At 62.2% G+C, this 25,754-nt stretch overlaps 2 protein-coding genes across 2 annotated transcripts in view; one reads left to right on the plus strand and one right to left on the minus strand.

The window, feature by feature from the left end:
- SLC9A8 (solute carrier family 9 member A8) overlaps positions 1 to 4,288 on the plus strand; it is a 42,620-nt gene extending 38,332 nt beyond the window's left edge. Inside the window, exons 14-16 of the mRNA XM_055139177.1 lie at positions 239 to 459; positions 1,081 to 1,227; positions 1,874 to 4,288. Of these exons, the coding sequence (XP_054995152.1) occupies positions 239 to 459; positions 1,081 to 1,227; positions 1,874 to 1,981 (476 nt within the window). The 3' untranslated portion in view covers positions 1,982 to 4,288. The remainder of the gene's footprint in view (positions 1 to 238; positions 460 to 1,080; positions 1,228 to 1,873) is intronic.
- A 1,356-nt stretch (positions 4,289 to 5,644) lies between these two features.
- On the minus strand, positions 5,645 to 15,138 carry SPATA2 (spermatogenesis associated 2). The gene is made up of 3 exons (XM_055139082.1): positions 13,291 to 15,138; positions 9,151 to 9,630; positions 5,645 to 8,435 (listed from the first exon to the last, which is right to left on the minus strand). Exons 2-3 carry the CDS (start codon positions 9,466 to 9,468, stop codon positions 7,236 to 7,238), a joined length of 1,518 nt encoding a protein of 505 aa, XP_054995057.1. The 5' UTR covers positions 9,469 to 9,630; positions 13,291 to 15,138; the 3' UTR covers positions 5,645 to 7,235.
- Between the last annotated feature and the right edge of the window lie 10,616 nt (positions 15,139 to 25,754).

The raw sequence follows: 25,754 nt of genomic DNA on the forward strand, positions 1-25,754 counted from the left end.
CACACACACACACACACACACACACACACACACACACACACACACACACACACACACACAGCGCTCGAGGCTGGCCAGAGAAGCTGCAGGTGAGCGGAGTCACTCCGAGCACACGGGTGGCACTCCCCAGCAGGCTCCGCTGGGTTCTTGGTGCCTTTGCCCTATGGCCAGCGGGTCCCTGGGGCGGTCCCAGGGCAGCGGCCCCCCGCCCAGGCGCATCTCTCGCCTGCCCCCCCAGGCCTGCGGGGCGCCATCCCCTACGCGCTGAGCCTGCACCTGGACCTGGAGCCCATGGAGAAGCGGCAGCTGGTCGGCACCACGACCATCGTCATCGTGCTCTTCACCATCCTGCTGCTGGGCGGGGGCACCATGCCGCTCATCCGCCTGGTGGACATCGAGGACGCCCGGGCACGGCGCCGCAGCCGGAAGGACGTGAACCTCAGCAAGACGGAGAAGATGGTGAGCTCCGCCCAGCCGCGGGCCCCTGCGTGTCCGGCGCTTCCCGCCGAGGGCCCCGGCCCTGGCCCCGGTCAGTGGTCACGGCCCCCACCCCCCCCCCCGCCCCGGCCTCCACCGGCCTGTCGCGGCCCTCACTGGGCAGCCCCAGCAGAAGGGAAGAGGGACACGGTCTCCCCGCGGCCCGGCCACCTCCCGTGCCCTGGGGCGGCTGCACCTGGTACTGGGCGGGGCCCGAGTGTGGCCGCGCAGCTGTGGGGACCTTTCCCGCAGCGCCCCAGGCCTGCAGGGGTGAAGCTGTCCTGAGCCCCTTGGCAGGTACCGCACCGGGGTGCAGGGGCGCCCACATAGGTGCCGGGAGCATGTCAGGACGCGGGGTCAGCCCCCAGCCCACCCTGGGGGTCACGGATGTTGGAGCCCAGAACCAGAGCCGAGCTCAGCGGCCAAGGACCCGGGTTCAACTCCCGCACCGCAAGCCCTGACTCCTGAGACCGGGGCCTCCCCGCCTCCTGCAGAGGCCGTTCACGGGAGGGGGGGGTACGCGGTGGCACAGCGCAGAGCCACTCGTCGGTCCGTTGGCTGGGGGAGGTCCCAGAAGGACTGACGGCCTCTGCCCCTCGGCAGGGCAACACGGTGGAGTCGGAGCACCTGTCGGAGCTCACGGAGGAGGAGTACGAGGCCCACTACGTGCGGCGGCAGGACCTCAAGGGCTTCGTGTGGCTGGACGCCAAGTACCTGAACCCCTTCTTCACACGGCGCCTCACCCAGGAGGTGCGCGGGGCGGCCGGGAGGGCACCGGGCAGGCGCGGGGGGCCGGGAGGGCACTGGGCAGGCGCAGGGGGGGGCCGGGAGGGGACCGGGCAGGCGCAGGGGGCCGGGAGGGCACTGGGCAGGCGCGGGGGGGGCCGGGAGGGGACCGGGCAGGCGCGGGGGGCCGGGAGGGCACTGGGCAGACGCAGGCGGGGGCTGGGAGGGCACTGGGCAGGCGCAGGGGGGGCCGGGAGGGGACCGGGCAGGCGCGGGGGGAGCCGGGAGGGCACTGGGCAGGCGCAGGCGGGGGCTGGGAGGGGACCGGGCATGCGCGGGGAGCTGGGAGGGCGCTGCGCAGGCGCGGGGCGGCAGCTTTTTGCACAGCTGCAGTGGGACCCAGCCGTGACGGGGGGGTCACACCGCGGCTCCTGGGATGAGACTCGGCCTCCACGGGGCTGGGGGGCTTCAAGACAGGAAGGGGGGCCCTTTCCTCTCTAGCCCTGCTGGCTCCAGGGACAGTCCTGGACCCTAGCAGTGATCCCAGCCCCGACCCTGACCCGGCCTGAGCCTGGCCCGAACCCCAGCCCTGCCCGTGCCCCTGACCCCAAGCCCCGTCTAGCCCTGTCCCCTGCCGGGCCCCCTGACGTGTCGCGCTGTCCCCGCCCAGGACCTGCACCACGGGCGCATCCAAATGAAGACCCTCACCAACAAGTGGTACGAGGAGGTGCGCCAGGGCCCCTCGGGCTCCGAGGACGAGGAGCAGGAGCTGCTGTGACGTGGACGCTGCCCGCTCGGGGCACCCGGGAGCCGCACCCCTGCCCCCCACGTGCACCTGCCCGCCCCGCGGGGGCGCCCCCACTGCCCTGCCCCGCCCTCCTGGGAGGCTGAATGTTTACACGAGGGTCCGCCCTGCCCTCCAGCTGCCGAAACTGCCTCCCAGGTGCGAGGTGTGAGTGCGGCTGTGGGCGGCCCCAAGGCCCAGGGTGCATGCGACCCTCGCTGCTGTCTGAACCCTCTTGAAATCCGTGCACTTTGACGATCGCCCTCGCCTGGCTGGCCCCACGGGGGTCTGGCCCTGGCGCCCTGTTCCTGGGGGCCCCTGAGGGCGCCCCCCGTCACTGCAAACGGGCCCCGCTCACCGCTGAGGTCCCCACAGAGCCTTGGGCAGGGACCCGGCTGTGCTGGCCTGGGCCTCACACACTGTCTACCCCAGGGCCAGCTGCACACCACACGGCACACTCCTTCACCCATGGCTCCACACACACACACACACACACACGCACACACACACACACACACGCACGCATGCACTCCCGGGCCCCAGCCTCAGGCCCCCTCAGGAATCCTGTCCACAGGAAACAGTCGCTGGCTTCTGCGGCCCCTAGTGGGTCCCGTGCACCCCTGCACAGCCGTTGGCAGCCTCCAGCCCTGCAAACACGGCCCGGATGGGGCACCAGCTGCCAGCCCAGACCGTCCCGTCCGCGTGCAGCTGAGGGTCCCCGCGGGCGGGAGGAAACTGGTACTTCCCGCTCTGGGGCCAGCTGGCGGCGCTGGAGGTGGACCCGGCCCCCGCGAGCCCCGCTCCGCGCCCCCGCCCCGCCCTGCAGTCTGAGCCGTCGGGACCTGCAGCCCTGCAGCGAGAGGGAGGCCTGGCGCCCGAGAACGCCTCTTTTCTTCCCGCATGGTCAGAGAAGTGATGAAAGCAGCCTGCCCTGGCGCTGCCCTTCCTGCCTTGCCGTGGGCCTCTGCTGCCCCCTGCTGGCCGAGTGAGGCGCTGACCGCCGGCCCAGCTGGAGCGCAGCGCTCTGCAGCACTGCTGCCCCCTGCTGGCCTAGTGAGGCGCTGACCACTGGCGGAGCAGGAGCGCAGCGCTCTGCAGCGCCCCCGTCTGTCCCCCCGTGGAACTGGAGAGCCCTGCCTGACTGTAGCTGGACTTGGGGATGACTCTCACGTCGGGAGTCGTGGGCATCGGGAAGAGAGCCGCGTCCCCGGTGTGGGGCCCCAGAGCCGAGCAGGAGAGCATGAGCCGGGAGGCTGGGGCCGGGGGAAGGGGAGAAGCCCTTCCCCAGCAGGCCCTGGGACCTGCCACGTGCCTTCTGCAGCCCTGCCGTTGTGGGCCCCCGAGAACAGCAGGCCAGGAGCTGACCTTTCCGAGCCCCCACCCCTCCCCCGCCACCGCCACTCCCAGCGTGATGTGAGGCCGGGCAGCCCGGGAGCCAGGGGCTGGCCAGACTCTCCCGAGTCCATCAGGAGCTGGGCCGCCACCTTGTGGGTGTGACCCCCTCCTGGGAGCCGGCCCACCGGGGGCGAGTTCCGCCTTCAGACGCAGGGGAGCTGCGGGCGGGAGAGCCCCTGCCACCAGGCCCAGCCTTGCCCGAGGGCCGGGGTCTCTCCCGCATGTGCACGTTCCCCGTCCCCCAGGCGTCCTGACCAGGGGCCCGGCCCCAGAGCCCAGGACATGTCCCCGGGGAGAGGGTGTCCGAGCGAAGCGTCAGGCCTGCAGCTGGGTGAGGCGGTCAGGCGGTGCCCCTGCCCGCCCTGGTGAGGGCTGTGCCACTCTCTTGCCCATCCCAGAGAGCAGACCCCCCCCAAGATCCCGGGCCCGGCTGGAGGGCACCCAGAGGGCCGAGGCGAGGCTGTGTGCGCCCAGGTGCCCCTTCCATCCCTGGCACCAGACTTCCTGGCCGGGGGTAGCCCGAGCGCCCCAGGGGTGGAGCTCCCCAGAAGGCCCACTTGCCCTGAGTGGACGGGCACATGGGTGGCCAGCACTGGCCTCGAGGACCCAGGCGGGCTTCAGGGCTCGCCTATTCCTGCAGATGGGCCCTGCCGCACCTGTTCACGGCGGTGCCCGGCCTGAGTTCCGGCCTGGCCTGGCTCTTAGCCCCCCTTACTGCTCACTCTCGGGACCCTGGGAGGGTCTCGCCCACACTGCAATCCTCCCGCTGGCTCCTGGGCGCTAACTGGCCGTTCCTCCGGGTGACGGGGGGGGGGGGGGCAGTCACTGCTGGGGACCTGCCTCACCCACTGCACGCCACAGCTCCGGAAAGGCTGAGATGTGACTGGAAATAAAAATGCTGCTGACTCTGGCGGTCCGAGTGTGCTTTGGGGGCTCTGCTGAGGCCTGGGGTGCGGGCCTGCGTCCCCCTCCCCAGCTCCCCGGGGTAGGACAGTGGGCTTCCTGCCTACTCCTGCCCCATCCCCCCTGCTGCTGGGGCTGACGCGCTGGACCTGCCTGCCCTGAGCTCAGCTCACCTCTGGTGGGGTGGGGGGAGCCACCTTGACTCACCTCCCGCAGCGGGGCCAGCACCCCGGGCACCTCCCTGGAGACAGGGGAGAACACGGCACTCCCCGCTCTCGGCCTTCAGTTGAGGGGGGCGGACAGGGCGGAGGTGCCTGGCAGGGCCTCGGCCTGGCCTCGGTCATCCTGGCACAACCCAGGGCGGCTCCCGGGCCCTGGGCACCGGCTGGGCCGCACCCGCCCCCGTGTCAAGGCGACAAAGGGAAATCCGAGACACACACGCGTCACAGCCGGCCCGGGTAACAGCCCGAGCGGTAAACAACAGCGACCACGACCGAACATGGACGCTCAGCCGCTGCAGTGTCCTCCGGGGGGCCTGAGAGAGCACCAAGGCCCGAGGGCCACCCCGGCGGGAGCCGGCCCTGCCCCCGAAGTCGGGGTCGGCCCAAGCAGAAGCACGCCGGGTGTGACCCCAAAGCCCAAACACTGAAGCCGAGGCAGGGTGGGGGCTGGCCACTGCCCTCCCTCCCAAGGCCCCCTGCCCCTGGGCGGGGCTGTCCCCGGCCACAGGCTGGAGGCCCAGGAACCAACCTGGCCCTGCCAGGCTCCCCGCCCTCCAGGGTGCGGCCGAGGCCTGGGCCCCGCGTGTCTGAGGCCCGGGTGGGGGTGGGGGGACTGGCTCTTCCCCTGCGTCTGCGTCTCCTCTGCTGCTGCCCCCGACCACCCCGAGCGTGTCTCTAACATGCCGGAAGCAGAAGCGTCGCTGGAGGAGCTGGTGCCCGGCTCAACGCGGGCAGAGGCCCAGACGCAGGTGCTGGCAGGCGGAGGGCCACGATGGCTTCCTCAATGGCTACATCTCGGGGGGACGCGGGGCCCCGGGAAGGCTGGGCCCACCTGCAGCTCTAAGTGGACTCCCACGGGGCCTCTCAGTGCAGCTTGAGACCCTCGCAGAGGGCTGGGAGCATGGCGGCAGGTGCGGGGAGCAGGGAGAGACACCGGCTGGCCACGGCTGGACGTTCCCGGAGCTGGGCTGAGCCTCCTGCCAGAAACTGCCGTGGTGTTGGGGGGTCACTCCTCGAGCCCTGCCCTGGGCCCCCTCCACGTTCCCTCGGGGCCAGCTGTGCAGACGGGGCACTGACCGCTGCCTGAATCCGAGTCCGACGGTGAGGGAGGCCCCGGACATACAACCCAAATGCTTGGTTTAATAATGGAAGACGCTTTATTATTTTGAAATCGACTTTCAACATTTCAACTCTCGGTATAAAGTTAATGCAAAACAGCTGCATTTTTAAATTAGCATCTATTTAACACTCTATCACAGACACCTGGTACAGGGGGCGCATTTCCGGATCCAGTGCAGGGAGAGGCTCCCGAGCGGCCCAGCCGGCCGTCCTGCTGGGTCTGCAGTCTGTTTACGTGGCATCAGGGTTGGCTGGCGGGTTTGTTACTGTAGTGCTGGAGTGGCCTGGAAATGGAAAGCTAGGAAACTAGAGCTCGCCCTCGGGGGCGGGCCTGGACACACGGGAGGAACGTGGACACGGACGGCCCGAGGGAGCCGTGGAAACTCAGCTCAGTCTATCCAGGGAGTGTCTCTGTGCTGTGCCTGGCGGGTAAAGAGCCAGAGAAGGTTGAAAACTCTTAATTAAAAGTCACTCGATGGAGTTGGAAGAACATCGGCAAATTCACAGTGGCCTCAGGATTCAGCCCGATTTCCACCTGCGCAGGAAACCCGCTTCCCTCTCGCAGAAACCCCCCGGCTGGCGAGCCCCCTGCCGGCCTGCCCACGACACCTGGTATGGCTGGAATATATTATTTATTCACAAGGAAGCGGTTTCACTTTCGTCGTCTTGCCCCGCTCCTGGCTCTACGCTCCAGAGGGTGACCCAGGAGCCGGTCTTTCCCGCGGGGCGCGAAGCGGCTCAGGCGTGGCTGCGGACCCCAGGGGAGGCTGCAGCTGGGTTCCTGCCCGCGCTAGTGCAAATAAAGCACGGAGGCTGCAGCGGGGTCCTGGGGTGGGGGCGAGGGGGCTACCAGGGCAGCCAGGGAGCCCACGTGCTTTCCCGCCGGCCGGGAGACCCCGAGAAGCGGGAGCCTCGGCCCCTCTGGGGGGTAGGGGTGCGGGGAGAGGGTCCCGCGACCCTCGGCCCACGCCGACCCCCGTGTGCAGCTGGAGGTAGGTGTCGAGATGGACCGTAGGGAAGGAGGAGCCGGGTCTCTGTCCTCCGCCCGCCGCGGGGAGGGGCGGGGCCGGAGGCCCCCGGAAGACTGAAGCAGCAGGCGCGGTCTGCGCCAGCTCCGGAACCACCTTCCACCACCTGGACACGCATGGCAAGTTGAATATTTATTTAAAAATAAATCTCAAAAATATCTATTTACAGTACAGTAAGAGGGCGTGTGCAAACAACAAGAGGGCCGGGCCGGCTGGGCCCGGCGGGCCCCGGCCAGGCGAGCTGCGACGGGACGCAGCATACACCGGCGGGGTCACCTGCAAACCTGGGGGGCGCTGGAGGGAGCTGGGGGGCAGGAGGGCTCAGTTCACACGCCCGCAGGCCTCCGCTCCCACTGCAGGTGCACGGCGGGAGGCGACACGGGGGCTGTGTGGCCGGGGGAGTGACGTGAGGGAGCACCCCCACCCACCCCGAGCGCCCCTCCCAAAGCCAGAACCAAGAAGCCCCGAGGGGGGCGGAGAGACCAGGAAGGACGGGGAGTCCCCTCCCCAGTGCAGCGGCGCCCCAGTGCGGCGGGGAGCGGGAGGGGGTGGTAGCCCTTGGCGCGGGAGGCGGCGGCGCGTCTATCTGTACACGAGGTGGGCGCAGGCCGGGGCCTTGTAGTCGAGCTGGTGGTGGGGCAGGAAGGCGTGCAGGCCGCTCTTGCAGCAGGGGTCGTAGTGGTAGGCGCTGAGGCAGGAGGCGCAGGAGACCTTGGAGCACTGCGTGCAGGTGTGGGTGGCGCCCGGCCGGTTGCAGAAGCCGCAGCGGGCGGCCACGGCAGCAGCCTTGGCCTTGGCGTGGGCCGGCAGCAGCCGCTCGGCGCCCGCGTACTTGTCCCGCGGGGCGGGGCCCGGGGCCGGGCCGTCCTGCGCGGCGGCAGCGGCCTTGCCGGGGAAGGCGCCGGGCTTGGGCGGGGCGCAGGGCCCGGGGCCGTCGCAGCAGGGGCAGGCGGGCACGCCGCAGTGCGGGCACTTGGCCAGGGCCGGCTCGGCGGCGAGGGGCACGCGCTTGTGGCACAGGGGGTGGGCCTCGCTGCGCACCAGCCACACGGCGGGCCGCAGGCTGTCCTGGCGCCGGCCCGCGGCCCGCGGCTCCGCGTCCGTGTAGAGGTCCACGTCGTCCTGCGCCAGGTAGGACGCGCGCAGCAGGCCCAGGCCGCCGGGGGCGGGGGCGGCGGCTCGGGGGTCGCTGGGGCCGCGGTGCAGGGAGCCGGGCATGGCCAGGAGCGAGGGGGGCGGCCGCAGGATCTCGTCCCTGAGCGCGTCCCCCGGCTCGGCGGCCCCCGGCTCCTTCCGCAAGCTCAGCGAGGCCCGCAGCGGCGGCTTCCGGCCCTCCCAGCGCCCGTCGGAGGCGTCCACCGAGCGCGAGGCCTTGGTCACCCGCGGCTTGTAGTAGTCCTTGGCCGCCCGCTCGCTGGCCGACTTCTGCAGCGCCACGCGGGCCGTGGACGCCGAGAGGTGCTCCCGGCCCTCGGCCCGGCGCCTCAGCGCGTCGGCGCAGCCGCGCACGTCCTCGGCGCTGCTCCGGCGCTCGCCGACCACGTCCAGCTCCGAGTAGCCCTTGTCCTGGACCTGCGCGTGGATCTCCAGCAGCTGCTCGCACTCCACCCGGGCCAGGAAGAGCTCGAAGGAGACCATCTTCAGCTGCAGCGCGCCCACCGGCTCCTGCAGCCGGTAGGCGGCGCCCGGCTCAGGCACGTAGCCCAGGCGGCCCAGGATGGCGCGGACGTCGTCCTCCCGCAGCGCCGCGCGGACGCCGTAGACGAAGGGGCCTGTGTAGGTCTGGAAGGGAGGGGCAGGCAGAGGCGCGGCTTTCCTCGGCCCCGCCGGCTCCCCCAGCCTGAGCCGCGCACGCGGGGAGGGGGCCAGCCGCCAGCCCCCGGCCCTGTGCCCCAGGAACGCAGACCCAGCTCCTCTTCACACTCAACGGCCGCCTCTGGCAGTGCTCAGTGCCCAGTGCTCAGCCCAGTAGGGGTGAGTGGTGCTCGAGCTAGTGGGGCCAAGAGTGAGGCCCCAGTCCCACCGGCCGGACCCAAAGACAAAAAAAAAAAAAAAGAAAGAAACAAAACAAAGCTGGCGGGGCGTGGGGCGGCCGAGCGCTCAGTGCCAAAGGCAGCTCCGGGGATGCCCCCGGCTGCAGCCCACCCTGCCGACCTGCCCCCTCTGCACCCGCAACAGGCCCCGCGGCACCGCCGGGACACACTCGCTGTCTCTGCTGCCCTGGCCTGAGCCCCAGAACCGGAACGGGCCCTGCCTGCCCGCCCCTGCTTCGAGGGCCCGAGAGCCCCACGCAGCTGACAGCCTGACCACACGAGGCCCCGGGCCCCAGCCCAGGCACGCCACAGGAGCCTGACTCAGCGGGAATTCTCCCGCACACCTGCTCCTGCCTCCCCATGAGGACACGGCCCCACCCATCCCCCGCCCCAGCCACGCCCCCGCCCCAGCCACGCCCCCCGGCCCCAAGGCCCCCCGGCCCCACTGCCCGCGCCGGGCTCACCTTGATGCTGCGGAACTCCTTCTTCCAGGGGTGCAGGAAGAGGTTGGTGCCCACCGTCTCCAGCAGGCCGAAGGCGCGGTGCAGCGCCCGCAGGCTGGACGTGCCGAGGGCGCGCAGGGAGCCCTCCACCACCTCGTAGAACGGCAGCAGCCGGAACCGGTCTGCCGGGTCCCCCTTGGGCAGGCTGAGCAGGGCCGAGGCGGCGGCCCCCAGCTGCTCCTCGCTGCCCGGCCGCTGCCTGCCGGGGCTGGGCTCCACGCGGCCCTCATGGAACTGCACGTACTTCCGGAACAGGTCATCCCGGTGCTTCGCATCCATTGAACTGGGCGTCCCCGTGGCCGGCGCGGCGGCTACCTCATCTCCTCCAGGGCTGCCGGGCACCGGGCGGGAACAGGGGGAGCGGCGCGGCCATGCCGGCGGCCTGCAGGGCGGGGCGGTCCTGGAGGGGGAGCGGGACGCGCGTCGCCGGCATCCTCAGTCCTGCGGAGGCAAGGCAGACACTGGACCTGGCCCAAGCGACCCGGGCACCACGGGCCGGCGCCCTCCCGGCTCAGCCCATCACTCACTGCGGGCCGTCGTGCAAGAGTGCAGGGGCCAGACAGACTTTAAAAGGACAGACAGGAGGACAGCGGGTTCAGTCCCCGCCAGGAGTGACCCCTGAGCACCACTGGGTGTGACACTCCCCCCCCTCCAAAAACAGAGACCCAATGAGCACTGAGCTAATGAGTCGGATTCAGGCCATTCCAGAAAGTCCGAAGGGCCGGCCGCAGTCAAGCACTGGGAGCGTCTCGTACAAGAGAGGACCCCAGGGGGCTGGAGCGACAGCACAGAGGGGAGGGCGTTTGCCTTGCACACAGCTGACCCAGGTTCGATTCCCAGCATCCCATAGGGTCCCCCAAGCACCACCAGGAGTAATTCCTGAGTTCAGAGCCAGGAGGAACCCCTGAGCATCGCCGGGTGTGACCCAAAAAGGAAAAAAGAGAGGACCCCAGTTCAATCACTGCCTGCTGCGGCCCCCAGGGAAAAAGTCTAAGAAACAAGGAAAGCGTGCCCACCCCCACCCCAGCAGCCGCAGTTATATTTGCAGGCAAACATGGAGTCAAAGGTCCCAGAGCAGAGGTGGGCAGGGGTCCCACCTCCCCTTACAGTCGGGGACAGGGGCCCCAGGATATACCAACGCCATTACAAAAGGGACCCAAGTTACAAGACAAGGACCTTGCGGCAGAGCTGAGCTGGTTCCTGCTTTCCCGGGGCAGGAAGGAGCCTGACACGGGGCCAGCGGCGCGGAGCTACAGGGGCTCCCAGACAGCCGCCAACGAGAGCCGGGAGCCCGCGGGGAGTGACGGGACCGTATCTGCCACTTACGGGGACCGTTCTGGGGAGAATGCACATGCGCGGCCGCAGGAGGCCCCACAGCTGACCCCTGGTATCACACGGTCCACAGGACCACTGACAGCCCCGGGCCTCGGCCCCAGCCCCGCCTAACGCACCCAGCACAGCAGTGAGGCACTCGAACCACGGGGCGGGGGGCAAGTCAGAGTTCGCGGGCTTAGGCCAGGGAATGGGGGCGGAGCCACAGCACCACGGTGCCCAGGACCTGGGAGGCAGGGCTGGGGACAGTGGTGACAGGACCAGAGGGAGGCAGCCTGACCCCATCTCCCACGTGGGGTGAGGGGGCACAGGTGAAAGACAGCTGGGGCCAGGGCCCAGCACCGCCCGGGGTCGCTCCTGACCCGAGCCAGGAAGAACTGCACTGTTCCCGAGGAGACGGCCTGGTGCCTCCCGTGGGCCCCTCCAGCTCCGCGCATCCACAGTTCTGCAACCACACCGCAGCCCACCGTGTGGGTTCTGTTCCGCGGCCACACCCGGCAGTGCTTGGGGATCATTCCTGGCAGGGCACCTGGGACCAGATGGGGCACCAGGTGTCAGCGCTAGGGGACCACGTGGGCGCCAGAAATCAAACCCATGAGCTAAGTGCAAGGTAAGCGCCCGCCCTGCGGGGTCTCTCAGCCCCTCGGGCCACTCCTGACTGCGACTCACGACCAACCAGGACCAACCAGAACCAGGGACAACAGCCCAGAAGGCTCCGGAGCCTCGAGGCCAGGGTTGGGGGTTCCTGCAAGGGAGCCCGGACCAAACGGGGCAGGAGTGAAGGAGACGAACACTCGGGGCTCCTGGGCCAGGCCTCCCCAAGACGGCCACCATCCTGCTTCCTCTCCCCCACGGCCTCCAGAAATCACGGTCCGGCCAGGACACCACCTGCCCGGCCAGGCTTGCCAGGGTCAGAGCTGGCACCTGACGCCCAGCTGGCAGGCGCTTCTCCACACGGACTCCCCCCTTAGCGCCACAACCAGAACACTCTGGGCAGTGAGACAGCAGGGCTGGGTGCTGGGAGGGCCGCCCGCCCGGAGCCCCGGGGAGGAAGCGAAGGCCACGGGGCTGCCTGCCGGGCAGCTGGGTTCACCCCAGGGGGACATGGTCTGCCAGCCACTGAGCACTGGCCTCCAAACCCAGGAAATAAAGCCGGACACGAAACCCAGGCTCAGTAAGCCCCAGTCCCCCGCCCTCAAATCACAAGGCTAAGAAAAAGTCGGGCTGACTGGAACCGAGAGCTTATGCAAAAACCCCGACCCTAGCTCCGAGCCACGCTGCTCGGAAGCCAGGTGAGCCCGCGGCCGCGGCCGGTCCGGGCTCCAGGGCGGGCAGGCGATAGAGGCCCCCAAATTCCTACGGTGGCAAGAGTCCCGTCTCCCGCACACCCACAGATCTGGGAATGATGTCAGCCCCAGGGCCCGGGGAGAGCCCGGCCCAGGCTGGCCAGTGGCGGGCAGCTGACATCATCCATGCTGAATACATTTTCTGGGGATACTGGGAGCTTTGTCGCTGGTCGCAGCTGGGGTCTCTTCCGAACCGAGCCGACGGTGCATTCCCGGCGCTCCGCAAGAACAACCAAACACAAACAGGCTCTCTGGGCTTGCAGGGAAAAACCAGAAACAGCGCGGCTGCAGGGGACCCAGACAGCGCGGTGACACGCTCATGCCTCCAAGCAAACCAAGGGTGGGGACTCGGAGACGTGCCAGTGGGGGGTGGGGAGGGCGCTGTGAATGAACATCCCCCAGAGTCATGTCAACGCCCAGTGCCAGGGCTCCTTGTCGGCACTTCCCTCACCCACAATAGCAGGGGGGCTGGGCGGGGGGTGTTGTAAAGCAATTCAGTGTCCCCCAGATATCCGGCAGGCGGGGACTTTTTACTGATTATTTTTAAACACGGCAAAGAAAGGAAAGCAAGGTCTATTTAAAATCCCCGAGTGGAAATGAAATGGTTCTAGGTAGCAAGCGAAGCGGCAGCTCGGCTAGGGCTCAGCTGGCCCATTCAGGCAGAAAATGCGCCCCGCGACGCCTGCCTGGGAAGGGCCCCCTCCCTGCACAGGACGGCGCTAGGTAGTTCGGTCCCGGCACTGCCCGGGTCCGAAGGTTCCAGCTTCACCTGGGCCCCAGCTCCGCCGAGAGCAGGGGGGCGGGGCGGGGCGGGGCGGGTCGCTCCGGGCCCCGGCCCCCGCTCCCGGCAAGGTGCAGGCTCGCGAGCACCGTGCAGGGCTGCAGACCCCCCCCACCCCCCGCTTGCAAGGTGCAGGCTCGCGAGCACCGTGCAAGGCTGCAGGCCCACCTGCGGGTCCCCACGCCCCCAACAGGCCGCGGAGGCATCCAGGGCGCCGTCGGGACCCCGGGAAAGAACGTGAGCAAGGAGGAGGGGCGGGCGCATCGGTCGTGAAAAACCCACCCCGGCCCCCGGGAAGGGACGGGACGGGAGGGGGAAGGGCGGGACGGCGGCGGTCGGTCCGGCGGGTGCAACGCCCACCGCACACGGCGGGCCACGGTGGCCCGGGGGCCGGAGCGACCCGGCCAAGGTCACGCTCGGCCCGGGGACCCCCGGCGCGGGGTCGCGGGCACCCTCGGCCGGCCGGGGAGGGGCCCGGGCCCACGGCGGGCCGGGCCCAGGAGCCCGCGGCGCAGGTGCCGGCGGGCGGGGCGCAGGGCACCGCGCGGGGTGTCGGCGGCCCGCTCGGGGGTCCCGCTCCCGCCCCGCCCTCCGCCCCGGGGGCCCCGGAGGCCGCTTCCGCCCGCGGCCGCCCGCACTCACCCCGGCGCGGCCGCCGAGCGCGCCCGGCAGAGCGCACAAGCACGAGCCGCGGCCGCCGCCGGAGCCGGGCCCGGCTGGGCTCTCGCCGCTCCGGCCGGCTGCGGGGGACCCAGACCAGTAACCGGGGGTCAGCTGCGACCCGGAAACACTCGGTCCGGAAGTGACGTCCGGGGGCGGGCCTAAGGGAGGCCGGGCCCCCGCGGCGAGCTTGGTTGGGCGGCGGAGAGGCCGAATTCCGGAATGCCGGGGGCGGCGGAGGGGGACGCCAGAGGCCGAGTGGCCGGCGGGGAAGGCCGGGGAAAGCCGCTTCGCCGCCGGAAGGGCCGCCGTCGCGACGGACCAGGGGGCCGGAAGTGCGCGCGCCGGAAGTGACGCACGCCGTGGCCGGCTGGCGGCTCGCCGGGTTGCCATGGGAACCGCGGGAGGCCGGCCCGGAGCGAGTGAGGGGAACAGGGACCAGAAGTGAAACCGGAGGGAAGAAGTCAAGTTAATTCGTGAGGTAGGGCCCCTTGGCGCGTACCCGCCGGGGTGTCAGGAGCCCCTGGGGGACTGGCCAATCAGAGGACGGCGACGAGGCGCGGCCCGCCGCCGCTCCAGGCGCAGCCAATCAGGAACGCGAGTGAACGGCCGCGGCGCTTGGACGCGCCCGCCCCGGCGCCAGCCTATAAAAGCCGCGGGCCGCGGCGCGGGGCGGGAGTCGGGCTCTGCGCGCCCGGGTGCTGCGTCCCCGCCACAGGCGCCGCGCCCGGCCCGGCCGCTAGCGCGACCCTCGTTGGCCCCGAGCTCTGCTGACCTCTAGGCTGAGTGAGTGTCGTGTGCTGGGCCCGACTTGAGCGTTTTGGGGAAGCTGAGGAAAGAACCCGGGCCGGAACAGTGGGACAGCGGGGAGGGCGCTTTTCTTGCACGCAGCCTGCCCAGGTTCGGTCCCCGGCACCCCGGGCGGTTTTTCCGCGGGGAGACCCCTGAGCACCGCTGAGTGGCCGCTCATAACACACAAACACACAAAAGGCTACAGCAAATGTTGGGGGGGCGGGGGAACCTTAAGTTATCCTTGAAGTTCGGGGTAAACAGTTATCTCTGGAGTACTCGGAAAGCGAGGAACTGTGACCCGCTTCGGCATCCCTGGAGTCCAGGCATCCGCGGCAGCAGACCCTTGGCAGGCCACGCAGAGACGAAGCAGTTGGCAGAAGCGCGTCCCCGCATCCCAAGCCAGTTCGGGGCAAAAAGGCAGGACTGGAGCTCGCCCCACACCGTCCCTGGCTGGGTGGAGAAGCACTGCTCGCTGCTGGAGAGGATGATGCAGTTCCAGGTCTCGTGGGGAATTCTGATGAGGCTTCCGAGAACGAAGCAAACGGAGCTGAGTCAACTTCTGAAGAAGATAGAACTTGAAGAAGTTCCTAGGAGCTGCTCTTGTATATTTGGACTGCTTTTTAAAGTTTCGCTCAAGGATCTAATAGGATCTACGTCTAAATTTTTTAAGTTGTAGGGGGCTGGAGTGATAGCACAGCGGGTAGGGTGTTTGCCTTGCAAGGGGTCGACCCGGGTTCAAATCCCAGCCATATGGTCCCCTGAGCACCGCCAGGAGTAATTCCTGAGTGCACAGCCAGATGTGACCCCCCCCAAAAAAAATAAATAAATAAATAAAATTTTTAAGTTGCAACCCTTTTCACTTTTTTTTTTTTTAACTTACTCAGTATTTGTTCTTTGCAGCTAATTAAGCTGAAGAAGCCTGGGAATAAAGTTTGAAACAAAGCTTAATAAGGTGCTTTTCCAGTTTGATTTTTTATTTCATTGTCACTGATTTGTACACTGAAAGCAAACTTGTTTATAGAACGCTAATCATGATGTGTAACATGGCGGAAAATCTTTGATGGAATTTGATTAAAGATTTGAAATGACAGTTAAAAAAAAAAGCTTCAAGGGGAGTGTCATTCTCATCTTTGACCCACGTAAAATATTTCTCTGCTTGGTGATGGAATCCAGGAGCATCCATTTCAAATTGTATTACATCATGATTTACGGATATTGTAACAGTCCTGTGACTGTTTTGGTGCCTGTACTTCCTAACATCCAACAGGAAGAACAATCTACCTACTTCTTTGTATTTTTTAGAGTTTTAATCACAAAAGTGACATATCAGGCAGAGCCCTTCAATAGGGCTGATTCCCGTCCTGTTCAATCCTCATCACCTTTTATGGTCCCTGAGCAATGTCGGGGATCACTCCACTCCAGAGCACAGAGCCAGGAGCTCCTCTGGGTGTGTTCCCTCCCCCCCCCCACCCCCCACCCCCCACCCCCAAATAAAAACAGGAAAACAGAGAACTTCCTTCAGAAACTGGAGCAATAGTACGGTAGGTAAGGTAGCTTGCTTTGCACACAGCTGACCTGGGTTCAATTTGGGCACTACATACGGTCTCCTGAGCCCCACCGGAATCAGGAGTAAGACCTAAGCACTGCTGAGTGTGGACCAGAAACTGAAAACTAAAAAGTTTTTTTAAATAATGTCGAAACTGAAAAAAAGAATTAGCTGGGGAGATGACTGCAATGTTTACTGGGTGTATGGGAGCCCCTGCTTTGATCTTCGGCAACACAGGACCCACCAGCACTGCTGGGGATAGCCCTTCCCCCCAAACAAATCAACCAGTGCTGTCTATTGCCTAAGCATGCGTGAGAGAGAGTTGGCAGGAGACAATAGTTCCAGAGCATCTCTTCAAGCCATCCTCATACATTATGTGACTTCTATTACTGTCTTTCTCCTCCAGAGGTCACTAAGCTCCATGAAGACGGACTGTTTGCCCGGGTTACATCACTTCTCCCTCTCCTGGGGCCAGCCAGTGAGGATTTCCCCGAACTGTTTCTGGTGGAAGTGTTTGTTGCTTACAGTGTGCCAGCTGTGACGGCCCTGCCCTCAAAGACTCCCATCCCCTGACAAAAGCGGAAGCACGAATTAAATAGGAGCAGTACAGATTTCAAGGCAGTGTTATGGGAGGGCGTTAGAACTTCAAGAGTAGAGCAGTGGAGGGGCTGGAGCAATAGCACAGCGCGGAGGGCGTTTGCCTTGCATGAGCCGATCCAGGTTTGATTCCCAGCATCCCATATGGTCCCCTGAGCACCGCCAGGAGTGGTTCTTGAGTGCATGAGCCAGGAGTGACCCCCTGAGCATTGCCGGGTGTGACCCAAAAAGCAAAAAAAGAGCAGTGGATAGGACAAACCAGGGACGATTCCCCAACATTGCTCAGGAGGAGGAAAGATCAACAGGCGAGGATGTCTAGGAGTCTGAGAGTGACAGGAACAAGTTTGCTTTGCACACGGACAACCCAGCTTCATCCCCAGCATAAGGACCCCTGAGCACCGAGCCACGGGAAAGTCCTGAGCACTACCAGGTGTGGCTCCCAAACCAAAAGAAAATAAAACAACACCTAGCCTTTTTTCCAGCTGCACTAGGAGAAGGCTCATCAAGGCCAGGACTGAAAGCTGAAATTCAACTTCCTGCAGAAGTCAAAGGCAGGGCCTCTGGGTTGCTGGAGGACCACAGCACTAGCCCAGAAACCCCAGGACAGCAACGGAACTTAATCTCAAATGACTGACTCACAGCTGGCGCTCAATATATTTGTCAGTGAGAACAGGGACAAGGGAGGTACAGCCTGGCCCTGAACGATCTTACTGAGTCTTAAGGGAGTACCAAAGGGTGATAGCAGGAGTCAGGATAAATGCAAAAACTAGGTTAGGGGATTCTCAGACCGGCCCAAGCCAGACAATTTGAGCATCAAACTTAAGTAACAGACTCTTTTTTTTTTTTTTCTTTTTGGGTCACACCCAGCGATGCTCAGGGGTTACTCCTGGCTTCAGGAATTACTCCTGGCTGTGCTTGGAGGACCATATGGGATTCTGGGATTCGAACCCGGGTCAGCCGCGTGCAAGGCAAACGCCCTCCCCGCTGTGCTCTCGCTCCAGCCCCCATAACAGACTCTTAAGACTTGAGTGAGGGTGGGTGGAAAAATCATGATGCCATATTGATACAAAACACAAGATACCATCTCTGGGGCACAGGCAGGTGCTTCGGTGATGGATCCTTGCGGGCACCGGGCCACCAGTTGGATGCCCAGCTCATAGCTCAGCATGAGCCCTGCGGCACTGCTGGTTGTGATCTGGTGCCACGACCCCCCCCCCCCCCGCCCCATTAGCGTGCAGGGCACCCGTCACTGCAACAAAGGTTAGGGTTGGGGAGGGAAGGGTTTTGCCTGAGGAAATGTGTCAGAGGCTCTCTGTGGCTCTAGGTACCAGATCTGACCCCTACACTAAGCAGGAATGAGAATTCAGTTCAGCTGCCTGCGGACATGAGTGGCCAAGGGGGAGTAACATGTTGCAGTCATGCAAGATAAGCCCAGGACCTCAAGTATCTGGATTTGAGGGGCTGAAGAGATGGTGCGGCAGGGAGTGCACTTGTCTTGCATGTGGCTGACCCGGGTTTGATCTCCAACATCCCATATGGTTCCTGAGCACCGCCAGGAGTGATTTTGGGGTGCAAAGCTGGGAGTAATCCCCAAGCAATGCCTGGTGTGATCCCAAGCAAAACAAAAAGTCCCTAGATATGTCACTGTCACTGTCATCCCATTGCTCATCGATTTGCTCGAGCGGGCGCCAATAACATCTCCATTTTGAGACTTGTTACTGTTTTGGGCATATCGAATACATCACAGGTACCTTGCAAGGCTCTGCCGTGCGGGCAAGATACTCTCGGTAACTTGCAGAGAGGGACAGAGGAATCGAACCCAGGTCAGCAGCGTGCAAGGTGAACGCCCTACTGCTGTACTATCGCTCTAGCCCTAGATATGTGGCACAGTGAACTCTAACATCCCTGAATTTCAGAGACCTGGGTTCACATCCCCACGAGTGGCCTCAGTGCCTGCTGACAGAATAAATGACCTCAGTTTCTGCACCTGAGACGGGAAAGGTTACAATGGCTCCTGCTGCCATACAGGTGGAAAAGAGATTATCCCAGACCGCACCTGTCACAGATCACACCAAGGATTTGCTCTTCATCCTTCCTCCCCAAACTGGCTGCGGGCACGTTGCTTCCCCCGCGCCCGGAGCAGGTAAACCCACAGGCCCGGCCGCGATGCGCATCTTGTGCAACAGCAGTTGCCCAAGGCAGAAGATTCCTCCAGTTCCCAGAACCCAGGTTTCATTCTGGGAGAGGCCTGCAGCCCTGAACAAGTCACATCTGGAAACAGACTGGCACGGCAGGCGGCTTCACAATCTGCAAGAAGAGCTTCCTCCCCCGCCCCCTTCCTTACATGTAGACCCAAATGCCAGTGACTGCAGAGGCTGCGTGTCTGTGGCAGGAGCCAAGGCTAGTCCAAAGGTATCCCCAGCTGAGAGCAGCTCCACCCAGCAAGCCCAGCCCAGGGTTGGCTGGGGATGAGTCAGCTGCTCATCCAGATGATTCTACGTTGCTTTGAAAAAACCAGTAACCTGGGGCTAGAAAGGCAGTACAGAGGGTAGGGCTGAGGGGGGAGGAGGCGGGAGGAAAAGCATCCCAAAGCGTCCAAGTTCTGGGTACCCTGAGTTCTGCTTCCGTAGCGGGATCTCCGTTCCCAGAGCCCAGCTTCTAACAGTCCACAAACTTTTCCTGCTAGCCCATGAAAAAGTTACTGCCAGTTCATATATGGTTCAACCGGGCCAAATTTCCATTTTCTAACGTGAGATGTATTTACCGAAGGATGGTTGAGCCACCCTTAACTGTGCACGGGACCATGCGGAGCTGAGACTCGAACCCCGCGGCAGATAAAAGCAAGCACTCAGCCCCCCTGAGTCCCCCCCCCCGCAAATTGTGCTGCTCTAGGTTTAAAGATGAATACAGCAAATACTATGATAAATAATGTTCTTAATTTGTGTCCTAGCGGTCTGCAATGTATTTCTCCCATTTTTGCCCAATCCACAGGTTTGCTTTTTTTTGGGGGGGGGTCACACCCACCAATGCTCAGCAATGTGTCCTGGCTCTGCACTCAGGAATTACTCCTGGCAGCACTTGGGGGACCATATGAATGCCAGCGATTGAACCCAGGTCGGCAGCATGCAAGGCAAACACCCTACCTGCTATACTATCCCTCCAGCACCAAATCCACAGGTTTAAGGAGAGTGAAAAGCCCCCTCTTCAGATACTGGGTTTGGAAGGGCAGAAACAGCTCATGTTTGTTTTTTTCTTTTTCTTTTTGGGTCACACCCGGCAATGCTTAGGGGTTACTCCTGGCTCTGCACTCAAGAACTACCCCTGGCGGTGTTCGGGGGACCATATGGGATGCTGGGAATTGAACCCTGGTCGGCTGTGTGCAAGGCAAACGCCCTACAGGCTGTGCTACCGCTCCAGCCCCTCATTTTGTTCTCTCCTTAAGGCCGACCACACAGGGTAAACCGTAAAGGCTGTGGATGACAAAGCAAGATGAACCCCGAGGAGGGAAGCAGTGTGATTCTGGAGCCCAAAGGCACAAGTTCAAATCCCAGCTCTGCCACTTTCCGGCTGTGTGACGTGCACAAGCTCTCCAACCTGTCTGGGCCTAAGTTTACCTTTTTGGTTGGGGTGGGAGGGAAGCCCCTGGTGGAGCCCAGGGATTCCTCCGGGCTTTGCACTCAGGAATCACTCCTGGCAGGCCCAGGGAAACATGAAATGCCGGGGATCAAACCCAGGTCGGCCACGCACAAGGCCGGTCGCTCCAGCCTCCACAAGGAGGTCTGAGCTGGACCAAGCGTCACTTCCACGCTCACATCAGAACCCGAGGTCTCCCCTGCGTGGGAACCCGAGAGGGAGGGCCTGGTTCATTTGATACATGTGTGGGTTGTTGCTGAACACCACCAGGACAGTAGGGAAGAAGGTGGGGTTGGCCATTTGCTAGTTTAGGTGGAAGTGGGACCATTTCACTGGGAAGGGGGGGGCGGGGAGGGGACAGGAAGGGAAGAGAATACACTGAATTCCATCATCCCCAACGGGGGTGGGGAAGATGGTCCTGCAGGCCGGTGGTTCCCACAGTTTACCCTGCCCAGGGTCTGCCTCACCTGGAAAATAGATGCAAATCCCCAATCCCAGACCTAGAACCTTCTGGAAACGTTTGGGGGACAGAGGAGAGGGTGTGGGACACGGAGCGGGGCAGGAGCGAGTCCATCATGCCCGGTTCCTGCTTCATGTCCTGTTTGACTTAAACCTTTTTGTTTTTCTTAAAACCCCCACTTCTCCCCCCGGCCATCTGTGAGGGAAGGTCTTTTGGGCTGGAAACCCAGCCTTGGCAAATAGTTTCATAACCGTCGTCACTATCTATACAAGCCACCCAGACACGAGCAGGGTGGGTAGCTGCCAGGATGTTCAGAAAACATGTCTAGATCACCTCTCTGTAACTGCTTGTTGGTACTACTTGGAATTATGTTTTCTTCTGAATCATGAATGAATCATGAAACTTGCATTTTCACTTACGTTTTTGTTAAAATTCATACGTGTGCGGGTTAGGCTTTTCCCTTGTTCGAGGTCTTGCTTGGGCCCGCGTGTCTAGAAGCTTGACCCCAGCTAGCTGGCTAAGACACTCCGCTGTGTGTTACATTAATGGCTGAGCTCTTTGTGCAGATTCGGAGGAGGAAATTGTCGACACCCGACCCTAACCTGGGGGCACCTAGGAATGGACGTTTCAAGCAGCCCTGGGTGACTCCGATGCCCGGGGTTTGAGAACAGGGCACACCTAGATGCACAGGAGCCTAACCCAGGCTTCCCGTGTTCAAATCCTGACTCACTTCCCCTGGGTGTTAAAAAGGGGATTTTTTGCAGGGGAATAATAATAGAACCTAAGTTATATGTGGGCTCTGAGCACTTACTCATGTGGAATGCCTGGAGACACGCACACACACGCACACACACACACACACACACACACACACACACACGTTTGCTTTTAATGTTCTGTCCTGCTCTTGGGGGTCTCACGGAGAGTTCATTTTACTTCTGGGTCACACCGGCGATGTTCAGGGGTTGCTCCTGGCTCTGCATTCAGGAATGACTGCTGATAGCGTTTGGGGGACCACATGAGATGCTGGGGATCGAACCCAGGTTGGCCGTACGCAAGGCAAACGCCGTCCCCACGGTGCTGTTGCTCCAGCCCTGGAAAGTTCAATTTAAAAACCCAGACTGGAGGCGAGGCTGGAGACTGCAGCGTGGAGGGCGCTGGCCTGGGCCTGGGCCCCCAGGCACATGGATGGGTCCCCCCGAACCTCCCCAGGAGTGAGCCTTGAGTAAGTGGGATGTGGCCTTCCCCCACACACACACATCCCCCCCCCCCACCCAAATAATAATAAGCCACCAGCTACCTCCAGGTGAAGCCAATTAACGGAGAGGCCTGGGGATAGATGGGAGGGGCACATTTGCGTCCCATTAATCTGGCTTAACATGCTTTATTTGGCTGTGTGGACTCATTACTGCAGGCTTTGTGGTCTTGTGGGTGAAGGTTAATTGCTGATTGACTTGCTGATACGGAAACCACAGAGGGCCAGCGGCCTGCCTTTTGTTAGGATGTGTTTTCCGTTAAGCAGACTGTATACAGGGGCCAATTAGGGGCCACAGGAAGTGGAGAGGGCCGGGATTGGAAACGGCTGGGTTCTAGGCCAGCTCCTTGTGAGAAACTCCATCTGCCTCTTGGAGCCTCAATTTCCCCTCCCCCCATGCTGGAGCTGGAACCCCAAGGGGGTGTGTGAACACAGTATTAATGATGAACTTTCTGCTGCCGGGTGAACCACTACTTTTGCTTTCAAGAGTGTGTGGGGTGAAAGTCCAGTCAGAACACCTCAACAATAACAGCTGCCCTTTTCTTCTTTTTTTTTTTTTTTTTTTGCTTTTTGGGTCACACCCGGTGATGCACAGGAGTTACTCCTGGCTCTGCACTCAGGAATTACCCTTGGCGGTGCTCGGGGGACCATATGGGATGCTGGGAATCGAACCTGGGTGGGCCGCGTACAAGGCAAACGCCCTTGTGCCATTGAGCCAGCCCCAACAGCTGCCCTTTTCAGCACAGATAGAATCCAACCAAAATAAGTAGTATTTTGGGGGGCCAGAGCGAGAGTACAGTGGGGAGGGCGCTTGCCTTGCAGGCAGCCAACCCAGGTTTGATTCCCAGCATCCCATATGGTTCTCCGAGCTTCTCCAGGAAAAGTCCTTGCTGCAGAGCCAGAAGTTAGCCCTGAGCACCACTGGGGGCAGCCCCCAAACAAAAATAAATACATTGAATTGTTTTATAGTCACTATTTTTTTTTCTTTTTGGGCCACACCCAGCGATGCACAGGGTTTACTCCTGGATCTACATCAGGAATTACTCCTGGCAGTGCTCGGAGTACCATATGGAATGCTCAGATTCGAACCTGGGTCCGCCGCGTGCAAGGCAAATGCCCTCCCCGCTGTGCTGTCGCTTCAGCCCCCTCACTGTTTCTTTTTTGTATAGGGAATGCACTCAAGGAGCACCATCACTCTGGCCCCAGTCACTCCATTTTTAGAGTCCCTGACAGAAATGTGATACTTATTTTTCTCTTTTTTTGGGGGGTGTGTGGTTTTGGGGCCACAACTGAGGATTTTCCCATTGGTGCTTGGGGAACCATATGATGATGGGAGGTGAATTGGGGTCGTTCACATGCAAGGCAAGTGTCTTAACCTCTGTACTCTCTCTGGCCAGGACGTTTATTTCCTAGTTGCAGTTTAGGAGAGAGATCAGATGTCCCCTTAAAATCAGTTTGCTTGAGAAGCCTAAAGAGATAGTACAATGAGTAGGATGCTTGCCTTGCACACAGCTGACCTGGGTTCGATCCCTGGCATCACATTTGGTCCCCCAACTCCACCAGAAGTAAGGAGTAAGTCAGGAGTAAGCCCTGAGCACCACAGGGTGTGTCTCCAAAACAAAACAAAGAAAATCTATTTTTGCTCGGGGCCAGAGAGATAGTAGTGGGACTGGAGAGATAGTACAGATGTTTGCTTTTCATGTGGCCGACCAGGTTCAATTCCCAGCACTGCACATGATCCCTGAGCACAGCCGGATGTGGCCCAAAAACAGCAACAAGAAACTTGTTTGCTTGAGGTGTGGGGGCTATAGCTCAGGAGTCAAGTGCTAGCCTAGCCTACGTGGGACCTTGGGTTTGACCATCAGCACTGCAATGAAAAACAAAAACAAGACCTGTAACATTATGTTGCTCGAAAACAAACCCTTGGACTCTGGAACGCAGAACTGAGCTAAGCAGAATAGAGAGGGAGAAGGACAGGGCGTGAGGGGTGAGTGTATGGTGTGGTCAAACACAATAGCATCCATGCCTTCCAGGTTTGAGGTCTGAGGTTTGATGCCTGATATCTGCCGCAGCCCGCACGGCCAATTTGAACCTCAGCTGGAGAGAGGAAATGAGAGTTGAGTGGGCTAGGGAGGACTGCATGCAATATGCGGCATACAGCAAGTTTATTGAAATCCAAGCGGATTTATATAGTCTTATTTTAGCAATGATCAGCAGGTTACATAAGTGGCATAAACATTATTAGTCAAGCAGTGCAGGCAACTTTGTTTTTGCCAATATTACTTGTTTTTCGGTTCCTTCTCTCAGCCTTGAGAAACATGGGAAAGCAGATGTGGCCTTGAGCATGGCCATGGCAGACACGAGCCAATCCTCCCTTCAGCCTCCTCTCGAGTCCAGCTGTCAGAGCATGGTGGCCCTTCAACTTTTCTCACGAGGCAGGTCGCCAGAGCATGGTGGCCCTTCGACCCCCTTTCCAGGCTGGCCGCCAGAGCATGGTGGCCCTTTGGCCATCTGTCAAGGTCGGCTGTCAGGGGATGACTCACCCTCAGGCCAAGTTTCTCCATATTCATTCCCATTTACAGGAACTAAGGTAGGGGGTGCCTAAGCCTCCCCCAAATCCAGCCCCCATTTACAGGGATAGAGGCGGGGGGGGGGTGTCCAGGCCTGTCCCCAACAGATATCCACCCCCCCTGCCCCTGACACACTGACACACACACACACACACACACACACACACACACACACACACACACACAAAATACAGTATTTGTCAAGAGAGAAAAAAAGTCCCATAAACTAACATTCAGGGTCAGGGAAATGAGACCCATCATTGTTACTGGTTTGGGCATATGAATATGCCATGGGGAGCTTGCCAGGCTCCCCCCTGATTCCAGTATATGGGAAACTAAATCCCTGGGCTGAAGAGAGAGTAAAGAGGGTGAGGGCCTGCATGCAGCCAATCTGGGTTCAACCCCTGGTACCCCACAAGGTCCAAGCCTCCAGGAATGATCCCTGAGCACAGATCCAGGAGGAAGCCCTGTGCACACTGGATGAGGCCTTTGTTCCTATTCTCCTGACCCTGGCCCTGACCCTGACCCTGATCCTGACCCTGAAAGAGTCTCCAATGCGGCACTGATGGATGGAAGGATGAGTAAAGAGAGGCTTCTAAAATCTCAGGGCTAGGGCAAATGGAGACGTTACTGAGACCGCTTGAGAAAATCGATGATCAACAGGATGATGATGATGCTGATGATGATGAAACTAACATTACCTCCATTTGAAAAAAATTATAAATATAAAAATTAAATTTGCTGGGGCTGGAGAGATAGCACAGCGGGTAGGGCGTTTGCCTTGCACGCGGCCGACCCGGGTTCAAATCCCAGCATCCCATATGGTCCCCTGAGCACGGCCAGGGCTAATTCCTGAGTGCAGAGCCAGGAGTAACCCCTGTGCATCGCCAGGTGTGACTCAAAAAGCAAAAAAAAAAAAAAAAAAAAATTAAATTTGCTTAAGTTTAAAAATAAGCAACTATTTTTTAGGAGGGAGGGGAACGCTGGACTCAGCATACTTTTGGCCCTACGCTCAGGGATTACTGTTGGAGGGCTGGGGGGGATAATAGGGGTGTCCGGGATCCAACTGGGTTGGCCGCCTGCAAGGCACGTGCCTTGACCCGCAGTACTATGTGTGTGGCTCAGGCCCCAAAGCAACTGGTTTGGATGACAAAGAGTAGCAGCACTAACGACTTTGGAAAACAGAGGCCCAAGCACCAAGTCTGATCCGATACCGAGAATCTGCGGGTATGAGAATCTGTCCCCTCCTCCTTTCACAAAGCCCTGCTCTTCTCTTTCCCCGGGCCCTCCCGCGGTACCCCTCAAAGGCCTTGGAGTCCTACAGCCCCGCCCCCCACTGCTGAGCCCCGCCCCCAGATGAGGCCCCGCCCCCACAACCGCGTCCTCATAGGCCCTGCTGCCGAGGCCCCGCCCCCGCCGCGGGCCCCCCCAGGCCCCACCCCCACCGCCACCGCGTTCTCACAGGCCCGGTAGCCGCGGCCCCGCCCCCGCCACGGGCCCTCAGGCCCCGCCCCCGCCTCGGCCCCGCCCCCGAGCCGCTCCTCTCGCGCTGTTTCGCCGCTGCCGCCGCGACCCCGCCCCTTCAGGCGCCTC

Source organism: Sorex araneus, chromosome 5 (assembly GCF_027595985.1).
Source record: "Sorex araneus isolate mSorAra2 chromosome 5, mSorAra2.pri, whole genome shotgun sequence".
Classification (NCBI taxonomy): Eukaryota; Metazoa; Chordata; class Mammalia; order Eulipotyphla; family Soricidae; genus Sorex; species Sorex araneus.

Coding starts and splice junctions, on each gene's coding strand:
- SPATA2 (XM_055139082.1), bottom strand. CDS start 9,468: ATGGATGCGAAGCACCGGGATGACCTGTTCCGGAAGTACGTGCAGTTC. Junction 8,436..9,150: donor AGGAGTTCCGCAGCATCAAG/GTGAGCCCGGCG, acceptor CCTCCCTTCCAG/ACCTACACAGGCCCCTTCGT.